General features: G+C 40.1%; 1 protein-coding gene across 5 annotated transcripts in view; it reads right to left on the bottom strand.

The window, feature by feature from the left end:
* LOC149316693 (kinesin-associated protein 3) overlaps positions 1-2,297 on the bottom strand; it is a 135,186-nt gene extending 132,889 nt beyond the window's left edge. For 2 of the 5 annotated variants that reach the window (XM_089516048.1, XM_089516049.1), the window contains exons 1-2: positions 2,142-2,297; positions 39-170 (exon numbers count right to left, since the gene is read on the bottom strand). In XM_089516048.1, the coding sequence (XP_089372174.1) occupies positions 39-170; positions 2,142-2,173 (164 nt within the window). In that variant the 5' untranslated portion in view covers positions 2,174-2,297. Of the gene's footprint in view, positions 1-38; positions 171-473; positions 547-1,167; positions 1,251-2,141 lie in introns of those variants that run through there. The other 3 variants (XM_089516050.1, XM_089516047.1, XM_089516051.1) reach the window with 3 other exon arrangements.
* Positions 2,298-13,801: the final 11,504 nt, after the last annotated feature.

Below are 13,801 nucleotides of genomic sequence, written 5' to 3'. Positions count from 1 at the left end.
ACATTTTTGAAGGTACTATTGGACTGCCATAAGCTTACATTTTTTGGCATTCTTTGCGTTCTCCCAACATAGGATCTCCCATCTCCCCAAGAATAGTAGCTTCAACTTCATAGTGAACAATGAGTGCCTTTTCTGATGGATGTACATCAATATTTCCTCCTTTTACCTTTCTGTGAAGTAAAAAACGAAAACAAAATAAGTGTCAGGTGATACAATAAGTCTCTTTGCTGTATTAAGCACATTAGAGACTCAGAGAGAATAAACACCTTTTAGTTTTTACCCATTCTTTATGGCCTTAACAGTTTATTTTATTTTAAGAGAAATGTCAGATACAGTGTTTTGTAATTTATTAGCAACTGTTACACAGCTGATGTGTAATAACATAGTCTTGCTCTTTGTTATTATTTGAAAGTGAAACACACAAGTCTTAATAACATAATTTCCCATTAAAAAACCCACCATGCCTGACTCACCAAGATAAATCATGACTGATCCTTCTACAAAAAGCAATTGCAGTGTCAATGACATCATGTTCAGTAGCACTTTCTGATAAACAGTATAGGCACATATAAGAGACATAATTCTATCCATACTTTTTTCAGATGAACAGCAACATTTATTACTTTCTCAGAATTTAAATGGGAGATATACTTTGAATCTTGTTGTTTATCCACACATAGATTCATAGAGTTTGGAAGAGACCTCAGGGGCCATCTAGTCCAACCCCCTGCCATATCCCATGAATAACATATGATTAACCTGCAATTGCGCAAATGGTTTTCGCACGTCATTGAGACAAAATGTGATTAAAGTGCCATCCCCTCATGAACAGCCAAGCAAGAAACAACAGTAACTCATTTGGGGAATTTCCCCATGAATAACTTTATGATGTTTCTTGCCTGGTTATTCCCTGATTCTTCATGGTTTAATGCCACTGGTGTCAATGTCATTTTAAGCATGTTTTAATGCAGACTCTGAATGATCATCCATTAAGAAGTCAAGCCCTCCCTCCAGTCCATCTCCCCTGATCCAGGCCTGGGAGGTGGCCCTCATCCCCTTCCCCTCCGCCTCCCCTTCTCCTTTTGGGTCCTGTCTTTCTAGATTGTGGGCCTGAGGGCAGGGAACCGTCCATAAACTGTGCCCCACAGACTAGGAGCCATGTCCTGCTTCCATTCTGAAGGCTTCCCTCTGATGATAAGGCCGTTAATGGGAAGCCAAGGCTGGGCTGCCACTGGGGCTGCCTCCTCCAGGCCTGGTTACGAAGCCCAGGGTCAGGTAAGACAAGCCCCAGCCCTGGCCTGGAGGGCTCTTCAGGGGGACCTGCAGCCTTCCTGGGGCCTCTGTGGGAAAGCTTTGAGGGTTTAAAGGGACGCTTTGTCTTTCTTGGAGAGCGAAGCCTCAGCTACAAAGCCCCAGTCTGCTGCTGGTCCTTCAGGGTCCCTCTGTTGGGTCTCCCAGGCCTCCCTTCGCCTGCCGGACACTGGCTCCACTCAGCCAGGAAGAGGCTGGCCGCTCTTAGTCAGACTTTTTCTTCAGCCTACCATCCTCGACTGAGGAATGAGCTGCAGAAAGATGAAGACACTGTCTGGGTTCAAAGCAGCATCAGAGACTACTCTCTTCTGGCAGGTTTGCCCAGATGGTTTTTAAAGTGTGTGTTTTGAATGATGCATTTTAAATGTGAATTGTTTTAATATATATACACCCTATTTGTCATTTTAAGCTGATGTGTGCTTTGGCTGAAGTGCTTGTGAATTGTTGTTCTCTGCCATGGCCCACAGATCAAGCCAGGGAACCAGGGCAATTAACACGTGCATCCTCCTCATCCTGGTTATTATACCCAGGGTAGCCATCTTAGCCTTATGGCAAAGTGCAATAGCCTCCGGAATCCACCAGCGATGCCTCCATTTGGCCAAACAAAACGCAGACAATACAAGCTGCAAGCTTTGGGCGCCCCTGGCTCCTGGCTCCTGGCTCCGTCCCGGGGAAAGGAAGGCGTGCTCACTGCGCCCAGGGGTCTCTTTCCAGAGGCTCCTGGCCTCTTCCAGGATAAATATTCACCCCAGCGCAGTAAGCGCTGCCGGTTCCCCCGCGGCCCCTGGAGCCCGTGCGCCGCGCCCTCTGCCCAGGGAAGGCCTTCTTACCTCTTCAGATAGCGGGCGTCCTCTCCCTGCATGGCGCCAAGTATAACGCTAAGACGGGCAGGAGGCCGAGCGGGACCCTGCGGCTGCGGCAAGAGCAGGCAGGCAGGCAGGCAGGCAAGCGCCGCCCCGTTCCCTGGGGAGGGAGAGAGAGAGAGAGAGCGAGAGGCGTTGGTGCGCAGGCGCAGAGAGCGAGTTCCGTGGGCGCAGAATCCGGGTCTTCCGGTGGGCGGAGCTAAAGGGAAGGGCTCCCTTCTTGTGAGGGGACTCTATGGGGCCTCTCCCGCTCTCTTGGGCTCAGTGAACGATGGCAGGAAGAGAAGGGCGCGCTCTCTTCAGCGCAGGGAGCCTTCTGCTCTTTGTCGCCTGGGGGGGGGGGGTTGACGCTTTGTGTCTCTGGCTTTATGGTTGTCATGTACTGCAGACAACAAAGATTTGTCTTATGACAAACTCCTATAAATTGTGTGTTTTGCAGCAAAATCAGTACTTTCACAAAATTGGAAAGGAATGCTTAATTTATCACTTGGTTGTTTTTGTTGTTAGCTGCCCTTGAGCCACTTCTGACTCATGGCCTCTCCAAGCGCCCCTCTCCTCCTATGGCCGCAGTCCCTGAGTCTCTCGGCCTGGTCTTTGGTCTTCCTCTCTTCCTTCTGCCCTCTCCCTCTCCCAGCAGCATTGGCTTCTCTCTCTAGGGATCCCTGCCTTCTCAATATGTGGCCAAAGGGCCATCATTACTCTCAACTCTGCTCCCATCTCTTCAGGAACACCTTCCCTCATCTTCTTGGCTTTCCATGGGATCCTTTCTTCCTGGACTGCATCATAGAATCTCTCAATTCCCTCTTCATCTGCATCTGGCACCATACTTAAATAAAGTATGAACTTTGCAACATTCCTAGCAACATTATATTCAAAAAGGACATTGAGAAACTGGAGCCATGTGTCCAAAGGAGGGCGACTAAAAGGGTGAAGGGTCTGGAAACCATGCCCTATGAGGAGAGACATAGGGAGCTGGGGATGTTTAGCCTGGAGAAGAGAAGGTTAAAAGGTGATATGATAGCCCTGTTTAAATATGTGAAAGGATGTCATATTGAGGAGAGAGCAAACTTGTTTTCTGCTGCTCCAGAGACTAGGACCCGGAACAATGGATTCCACCTCAACATTAGGAAGAATTTCCTGACAGTAAGGGCTGTCCGACAGTGGAACACACTCCCTCAGAGTGTAGTGGAGTCTCCTTCCTTAGAGGTCTTTAAGCAGAGGCTGGATGGCCATCTGTCAGGGATGCTTTGATTTAGATTTCCTGCATGGCAGAATGGGGTTGGACTAGATGGCCCTTGCAGTCTCTTCCAACTCTATGATTCTATGATTATATATGACAATGCATATAGATCCTATTCCTCATACACACTGATCCACAATGACTGCAGGCAAGAACAATACAAAAATGGAAATGGAGGCAATAATAGCAACAACAGAGGAAAGATGGCAAAACTAACAGGACAAAATGCAATGGTTATGTGGGCCATAGCACACATTAAACACAGTGGCAATGCAGGCAACAAAATCCATTTACATACAGATCTATATACAAAGTACTTTCAGCCTCAGTGAAGTGTCTCATTTTGAAGATATATGCAGCTGCAAAGTCCATGTTGCTTGAATCATCCCATTAGAAAGCAATATAAAGCATAAACTGTCCATGAGGCAGCAAAGTTAAATCCAAATCCATTGCATGCTAGAACAGCTGGAGCAACATAGTTTATGGTCTGAGAAGGCATGGATATGGTGAAAATCTCAGGGTTTTGCAGCAAATTGCAGATGCATTCTGGGGAATGCCTGAAGCATGGTCTGGTATATCAGGAGACTGGTCAACATCAACATCAGAAACCGGTCCTGGTGGGATATCACTGTGGCTTTGTCTCAACTTCCCCTTGATACTGGGAGCCAGGAAGCTGAAACTGTAGGAAAAATAGGATCTGGGAGCCAATGAGCAACCTACCCATAACCCCCCCCCCCACACACACACACACACAACCCTTGTATCTGGGCAAAGTGCAAATAGTGAAAGGCAGAAGTCTGGCAGAAGAATTGGGACTCTGCAGCATTATTTAAATTGGGCAGCTGTCAGCTCCACTGGGACACATGTAACTCATCTCAGAGATGGTATCATTGGAAGGCTGAGGAATGGGCAACATAGGATTCATCCATAATTACTGCTTCATGTAGGTAAAATTATTGGACAAGGCAGTCTTGTAAATGAATCCTACAGAAGCAGAGTTCCCAGCTATTTGGTTAATACACGTTAGATTTTCCAAGGGCAGTCGTGCCAGCTGGACCGTGGCTGATTAATCGATGGGGCAATCAAATGTTTCTGCATGTCTCTTAAAATAATCCCTTCTAAGTGGCTGAACATTGGTTCTCAAATGTGCACCTATTTAGGTCAAATATATGTGTTCCATTGGACCAATGATAAAGCTTTTCTGACAGTAACATGCCACTGGCATGTGCAAACAACAGTCCTAAATGTAGCACAGGATGGATCCTTATGTAATTCCAGCCATTTTCGTGGTATATCACACTCACAGAATATTTGCCCAAGGGGTTCCAACGACTGTAACTAAGGAGACAGGGCATTTCAGGTACATGTCCCTGAACAAAGCCACAATTTCCCAGTGCAGCTGCCTCATCAGACTGGACTGAACTACTTGAGAGACAAAAACCATAAAATTACTCTGGATCTGAGTACATTAAATGTCTAGTGACAAATTGTGAATACTGTTCTGTAAATTGTGACCTAAATCTGTGATTAGTTCTTGTTCTACATCTATCCAATGCGATAGGAGCTATCCTGGCAGGTCTATTCCTTGTCCTACATTGATTAGTTCAGTTGCAGATGAAATTCCTAAGTCTTTGATCTTTGTGCCAATCACACTTAACTTGTTGGTGAGTACCTCGGTATCAGTTGCATTTAAAATAGTACTACCAGTTCCAATTCCTCCCTAATACTTTTATCTAGCACATTACATTTAGATCAATGGAAGGAGGGAGCAGAGGTTTGCCACCTCAGTTCCCAGTGCTCCGACTGAGACTATGCTAGCTTGTGATATGGTCTGCTGATGGTAATAGACTTGGAAGGGAAGTTAAGAACAACTGTTGTAATGGCCAGTGCTTCTGAATATGCAAATGAGGTGACATCTTGTCTGATTACGGTGCTACCTAAGTATAAAAGGTGCACTTTCAAACGTTCGGGCAGAAACATGGGGATATATGAGTACATAATTCTGTGGCAAGACATTTCACATTGTCTCTTGGCATGTGAACAATCTAGTCATCCACTTCCAAGTGGGGCAACAGTCTTTGACTGTGAGTTCTGTTCTAAATGCTGATTGAACTGGGGATCCTGGGGGGTCAAACCTGCTTCAGGACCACAACAGGGAGTGCAGCAGGAAATTTCCTGCATCTACCTGTACCAGTTGGTGCTCTCTGGATCCTAAGATGATCAAGGGAAGAAATGATGTTGTCTAAGGATGAAAAATATATTCTAGTGATGATATCAATGGGCAACTTTCTGTCATATTAGATATCACCTCCATGGTATCTAAAACTTCATAAACAATGGGATATAGAGGTGCCCACTGGCACTTAGCTTTGATGTTGAATTCTCAATTGGAGACGAATTGGGTTGGCTAGTCTTGTGTCTGTGCTTCTCCAACAGTGTTCCAATAAAGTAGGGTCACACACACAAACCATTCTTCTGTGGGGAAGCACGGAGGAAGAGTGTTTGAGAGGTATTCCTGGGGGATAACTATAACAGCAAGGGGACATTCGCTCAAAGAGTGTTGTGCTGAGTGATGGACTCTGAGCATGTGCAGAGTACAACTAAATCTAAGGGGGCTCTCAAGCCAGGAAAGAGTCAGAAACACTCACAATCGGTAGATCAGGGCCTTCTGCAGTCATCTTTGAAACGAAGTGACTGTGCCATGTCTGAGGGTTTTCTTTTCCATTCTTTTAATGGATGCTTGAAAATACCCCAGTCTGTCTATTTTTCTATGTAGGATCTGCACCCGGTATATGGCTGGGGAACCTTGCTTAACAATTGCCATCAGATTAAACCATTTATTGGAGGGGGTATGCTTGGTCTGTGTGAAGTTACAATGCATAACCAATTGCCCTTGTCCTACTGAAGGAGGCTCCTTCAGAGTGTGTCTGTGTGCGTGTGGCAAGAGCAACTCCCATTGAGGCTTTTCTTCATCATTTCAGCTTTCTTTTCAGCCAGACAAGCAGGCAGGAGAGGGGCTCTTAAACAAACAGCAATATCAATTAATCACCCAGGATTCTTCCTGCTTGGCTCTTTCTTGCTAAACATCTCTCCACACCGCATGGGGAAATCTGAAAGAGCGGCAATCACGTTTCCATTGTGACCTGTAAATAAGTTGAATTGGGATTTTGGGCTAATTTTTTGGGACATACATTTTTAGATTTATAGACGAGTATATACAGTACTTCTGCTAATTTGCTAACACTTCTGAATGGATCTTGATCAATGGATCATCAACGAATAAATTTAATTTCAATTCCTCTTTACTAAAACAGTATCCTTTATGTTCTTTTTCATCCCTAATCACATTTGACAAAGGCTCTATTGCTAACAGAAACAATACTCACTCATAATTTTAATGTTGTTAGAATTATTCCCATTAACAATGACTTGAACCTCATTATCTGTATATATTTCTTTTATTTCCTCACTAAATTGACTCTGTAACCCAAATTCTGTACAAATTTTATACAGAATAGTTATGATTCACTGAATCAAAGGCTTTATATACATCCAATTTAATTAATGCCTCTTTTTTATGTTGTTTCGTATGATATATAACATCGAAAACATTTCTAATTGGATTCTCGATAGCTCTCCCTTTAATAAAACCATATTGATCTTCTCCATTTAATTTTGGTAGAAGAGTTTTTAGCCTGTTAGCCAATTTTTTTGTAAAAATTTTGTAATCTTGATTACACAGAGTAATAGGAGAGTAAGGTTCGGGATTATCAGGGTTTTTATTAGGTTTCAAAATCAAAATTATATATGCTTTTTTCCATGTCTTAACTATTAACTTTGTACATAATATTTCATTAAATGTTTTAGTCATTAGATTCAATTTGTTTTTGAATGTCTTGTAGAAAATACTGGTAAACCCATCAGGGCCTGGATATTTAACTCGTTTCAAATCATCAATTACTTTTTCAATCGTTTCCCTTCTTATGGGTGCATTCAAATATTCTCTTTCAACCTCTTCTAATTTAGTCTGAATATTTATCCTCTGATGTAATGTCTCCCTCTCTCTCTATAGATTTACACAGAATTTTTCATTACTTCTCTTATTTTATCCTCTTCATATAATATCTCACCATTTTCTCCCTGTATCTTATTGATCCATTTTTCTTTTTTTCTCTTTTTAAAAATCTTGCCCAAGCTTTCATGCTCTTAGTATCCCAAGCTTGAAAAGCATTTCTTGTATATAATAAATTCCTTGTACAAGAAGCCCAATCTAAATTTTGTAACTCTTTATTCTTTTTATCTCATTGTGTTTTTATGTTTTTCTTTTTATATTTTTGGTATTCTTTCTATAAAATTTCCACTTCCTTTACCAAATTTTGTCTATAAATATGATTTTCCTTCTTAATTCCTATCTCCATATTCATGCATTTTCCTCTTATAACTGCCTTGAAGGTGTCCCATACTGTCTGTATTGATACCTCCCCAGAATCCTTTATTTCTAATTTTGATTTAATTTCCTTAATTATCTCATTCTTGTTCTCTTCTTTCATCATCACTATAGGATTAAATCTCTACTTCTTTAATTTTTTTTAACTGATGGTATTGCTAACTTCATATACAGGGGGGCATGATCTGATAAACCAGATCCCTTCAGTTTTAATATCTTTTATCTGAATTGTATTCTTCTTTCTCACTATAAAGAAATCTATCCAGGTACATTTCTTATGTCTTGCAGAATAAAATGTATTGTCAGGAGATTTACTACCTATTTTTTCATAACCCTCTGTCAAATTCCATTTATTTAAATTTATTACTGAATGTCTATATTTTACCCCATATGGCTTTGGTTTTCTTAAATTAAAATCTCTATCAACAAACAAGTCTCCTTCACTAAAGTCATCTAGTTTTGGAAAAGCCTTCTCTATAAATTTGCGTTGGTTAGCATTCAGTGCATAAATGCAGGCAACAGTAACTTTCAAATTCATTAGATTCCCTTTAATAAATATATACCTCCCCTCTGTATCATTTGCTATTTTTTTATGCATGGAAGTTAATTCCTTCCCTCATTGAAAAAGCCACTCCTCTAGCTTTATTAATGCTTCTGGATTCAAACTGTAGATTCCATTTAGAATAATTAAGGAGCTTTGATTTATTTTGTTTTTCATGAGTTTCCTGAAGCATAAGGATATCCACACTATCATCTTCTAATAATTTATACAGTCTATATCTCTTGAGTACTGGAGTATTCAAACCATAGGAAATGACAATCTAAGAAGAAATGGGGTGGCATTAATAGGTGAGATGAACCAAAAGCAATCAAAAGATATATTGAAAAGTCTGACTGAATAATATCAATAAAACTTCAGGGAAAATCCATCAGTATAACCATAATCCAAGATTATGCTCCAGCTACAGAGGCAGAAGGAGAAGAAATTGAAAGATTCTATGCTGGAGTCCATAGAGTGCTGGACTAGAACTCTGGAGACCAGGTTTAAATCCAAGCTCAGCCCTTGGCCAAGTCACACTCTCTCATTCTCAGTGGGTGGTAATGGCAAACACCCTCTAAAGAAACTTGCCAAGAAAATCTCATGATAGGATTAGGATTGCCATAAACTGGAAACATCTTGAAGGTGCACAACATCAACAACATGCTGGAGTCCAGCACAAAATTGACCATGCAGCCAAATAGGATTAAAATTCAAAAGTAGGAAACAGCAGAATCAAAGGTAGTAGGAAAATTTGGACTAGGGAAAAGAAATGAAGCAGGGGACAAACTGATTGAATTTTGTGAGGCCAATTGTTTATTTATTGCAAGAACATTCTTCAAGCAACTAAGAGGTATCTATATACAAAGACATCACCTAATGGCCCCCAGTTTCAGAATCTGAGATAAAAAAGCTGATTGCAGCTCTGGCATTGAATAAAGCCCCAGGAGAAAATATGATGCCCCCAGAAATATATAAAAAAAATTCTGAATGGTGGGCTCCAATATTAGCTAAGGTGTTTACCCAAATTAATAATACTGGGATAACTCCAGTAGGCTGGAAACAGAGTGTAGTTGTCCCCATATATAAGAAGGGAGATAAGCAAGATCCTAATAACTATCGGCCCATAAGCCTTCTGGACGTGGATTCTAAGTTATATAGTAGATATTTATTAAATAGACTGGAGGATTGGGAATTTAATAACCAGATTATTTATCCTGAACAAGCTGGATTCAGGGAAGGCCAGAGTACTATTGACCACTGTTTGACTCTTTATTATTTAGCCCAGAAAGGAATCGAAGGCCCTACAAAACATTTATTTGTTGCCTTTATTGATCTAGCAGCAGCTTTTGATTCAGTTGACAGAAACTTGTTATGGCATAAACTGGCCAATACCAATATAGACAATCGCTTATTGTTTCTGATTAAGGAACTTTATACCAATACAACAGCAAGGATAAGAGTTGGTACCTCTGGTTCACTAACTGATCCTATTCCCACAAATAAAGGAGTTAAACAAGGATGCCTTTTGGCACCAACACTTTTTAATTTATATTTGAATAACATCATCCCAGCACTTTCTGGCCCAGAATTTTTTCCACCTACACTTGGATCAAAAAAGATCTCTATTTTGTTATATGCTGATGACATGGTTTTAATTTCACTTACACGTATAGGTCTGAGAAGGTTACTTTCCAAGCTAGAGGCATTTTGTTCCAAGGAAAAGCTTGTTATTAACTATAATAAAACAAAGGTAATGGTTTTTGGGAAAAGACACTCTGATTTTCGTTGTTCTATTAACGGTCATCAGATTGAACAATGCAGAGAATTTAAGTATCTCGGCATTTACTTCACAGAAAACCTTTCTTGGAAGCCCCACATAGAAGCTAGTAGAGCAGTAGCTGTGAGATTAATTGGAGCAATCCTTAGATTCTATAATCAGGCAGGGGGGTCATTTAGTTGCACCTGCTGTTAAAATATTCCAGAGTAAAGTTATAACCCACATTCTTTATGGCGCTGCCGTGTGGGGTTGGGATGATTCCCAAATGGTCAAACTGGAGGCCATCCAGAATATGTTTCTTAGGAAATTGCTCCTACTCCCACCTGGCACGCCTGCAGCCTTGGTCCGGGCTGAGGTTGGCCTCCCTTCCATTAGAGCTCGCATTCATTTTACTTTACTTAATTATTGGAGATCTGTTAAAGATTCTACGGTTAAGGTTTTTCCTAAGTTGTGTTTTCAATATTTATCAAGCTGCAAAGTCTGGAGCTCAAGACACCAGAGGCTGCTTGAATCATATCCTGCTCTAATTGAAAATTCTTCCAGTTGGAATTCAAGAGAGAAACTCCGTGAATATATTTTTAACCAAGATGTGCATCTGGATAGACTGGCTATTAATAATTCGAAATTTTCCAAATGGTTTAGATTATATAAATTGGACCATCAGATGGCTGTTTACCTAGGGAATCTTACATTTCTAAAGCTTAGACAGGCTTTTACAGCTCTCCGCTTCCAAACAATGCCCTCAGCCATGATTGACGGTAGATATTCACATACACCTAAGGATTCCCGTTTATGTATTTGTGGAGCCTCAGAAATTGAGGATTTGCCTCATTATTTGTTTTCTTGCTCACTATATACTGGTCCAAGAACTAAATTTATGGGATCTATTCTGTCCAATTTACAGTCTAATACCATTTCCGAAAAAATTTATTATCTCTTGTCTGATATCGATTCTAAGGTAACTTATAAGGTTTCACTGTTTGCTTCAGCAGCAATCAAAATTCGGGCAAGGGTAATAGCAGACATTGCAGTTGATTGCCAGGGGGATGACCTTATCTAAACTTTGAAGCCGTTTTTTTTAAAATGTTTTTAATGATTGTTAGGTGGATGATTTTACCCAAACCTTGAAGTGGTTTTTTTTCTCTTCTTTTAACGTTGTCCTATTTAATTGACTGGAAGTATATTATGTATTAAATCTGGATGTTATTTGATGGAATATTTTATAATTCTGAATTGCTGTTATTGGTTTTATATTTTATCATGCGAATGGCCTTTGGCTTAAGCATTAATAAAGATTGATGATGATGATGATGATGATGATGATGATGATGACATCACCTAATGGCTAATATAGAAATAAAATAGACTGTATAATTGGAAGCAACAGATGGAAAACCTCCATTCTCTCTACAAAAATGACCAAGAGCAAGTTGTGGCACATACTATGAACTGTTAATATATAAAAAATAAAGCTAAAGATACACACTAAACCAATCATCTTGTCAAAATACAACCTGAAGAACACCCCTGTAGAATTTAAGGATAATAAAAATAGGTTTGTATTATTGAAACCTAATTGATTGGGAGGCAGAAGGACTCAGCAGTAACCATAGAACCATTGTATTAATTTCTCATGCCAGCAATGTGCTTCTCAAAATTCTACAACGAACACTCTGACGATATATGAAGTGAGAAATGCCAGATGTCCAAGCTGGGTTCAGGAAAGGAAGAGGCGCTAAGGATCATATTGCAAATATACACACCAAATGTACAGATGTGAGAGCTGGACATGAAAAACAGTGGATTAGAAGAAAATCAACTGATTTGTGGTGCTCGGGAGTCCTGAGAATACCAAAAACACAAATAAATGGATCCTTGAACAGATCAAACCTAAAATTTCATTGGAATCCAAGTTTGTAAAATTAAGGCTGTCATACTTTGGCCATGTCATGCGATGGCATGAGTCATAAAAAAAAGCAACAGTATTATTAGGACCCGAAGCAATGGATGCAAACTGCAGGAAAAGAGATTCCACCTCAACATTAGGAGGAACTTCCTGACAGTAAGGGCTGTTCGACAGTGGAACAAACTCCCTCGGAGTGTAGTGAAGTCTCCTTCCTTGGAGGTCTTCAAGCAGAGGCTGGATGGCCATCTGTCAATGGGGATGCTTTGATTGTGATTTCCTGCATGGCAGGGGGTTGGACTGGATGGCCCCTGTGGTCTCTTCCAACTCTATGATTCTATGATTCTATGTTGGAATCAGATAAACTCACAAACAGGTTAAGAGAAGGTAATGAAAAAAGATGGGAAGACACTTGGACACCTATTATAGACTATTTAGAAGGAAAGACTAAACATAAAGAAGAATAGATATGATTTACAAATTGTGAACAATGTATGGGCCAAAATGATATATGTGTGTTTATCAGACAACAAGAGTCCCCTGTGGTATATGAATATAATAATTATTTTAGAAGGGAAATAAGAGTGTTGGAGAATATAGAGTGTACAAATGAAGGAAACGTTTGTAAAATATTTGCAAAGGGAAACATTTAAAGGTCTACTGTAACAAATTAACGAATTAAATGGACAGTATGATGCTGTAATAGGATAGGAATATAACACATAATATTGTGGTTAAAGGGAAAAGATTAATAAATTTAACTGATAAAGGTATGGAAAAACTAGAAAGTACTTAAAAAACAGATATCTTCAATTTGAAGGACGGGAAGTAATTTTAAGTGTTAATGTATGTTTAGATAGGTATGTTTTTTCTTATATTATTTTTCTTTTCTTCTCTCTTTTCTTTTTCTTTCTCTTCTTTCTTTATTTTTTTCTTTCTTTTTTATTTTGCGCCCCTGTTAGCTTATTCGCTTGGATATGTATTGGTATGTGCTATATGTATTTGGTTTGTTTGAATTTTTAATCAATAAAGTTTCTAAAATTAAAAAGAAGAAGAAGAAGAAGAAGAAGCTCCCTTGAGCTCCCTTTGGGTTCTGCCAGTCAACCAGTTACAAATCCATCTAACAGTTACCTTGTCTAGCCTACATTTTACAAGTTTGTTTGCAAGAAGGTCATGGGAAACTTTGTCAAAGGCCTTACTGAAATCAAGATATACTATATCCACAACATTCCCTTCATCTACCAAGCTGGTAATTTTATCAGAGAGAGAGATAAGATTTGTCTGGCATGACTTGTTTCTCTGAAACCCATGTTGACTCTTCGTGATTATGGAATTGCCTTCTAGAGGTTCACAGACTCTCTGTTTAACGATCTGCTCTAGAATCTTTGAAGGGATGTCATATTAAGGAGGAAGCAAGCTTGTTTTCTGCTGCTCCAGAGACTAGGACCCAGAACAATGGATGCAAGATTCCACCTCAACATTAGGAGGAACTTCCTGACAGTAAGGGGTGACAGTGGAACACACTCCCTCGGAGTGTGGTGGAGTCTGCCTCCTTGGAGGTCTTTAAACAGAGGCTGGATGGCTTTGACTGAGATTTCACACATGGCTGGGAGTTAGACTGGATGGCCCTTGTGGTCTCTTCCAACTCTATGATTCTCTGTTTCTATACTCCTACTCCCTATGAACTTTAAGGATAAATCCTTATTATTTTTGTTGAAT

This window comes from Sceloporus occidentalis, unplaced genomic scaffold (assembly GCF_023333645.1).
Source record: "Sceloporus occidentalis isolate IW3139 unplaced genomic scaffold, rSceOcc1.0.p SCAF_3, whole genome shotgun sequence".
NCBI classification, from domain to species: Eukaryota; Metazoa; Chordata; class Lepidosauria; order Squamata; family Phrynosomatidae; genus Sceloporus; species Sceloporus occidentalis.
Note: the sequence above shows the minus strand (reverse complement) of the source record. Positions and strands in the feature narration are given on the sequence as shown.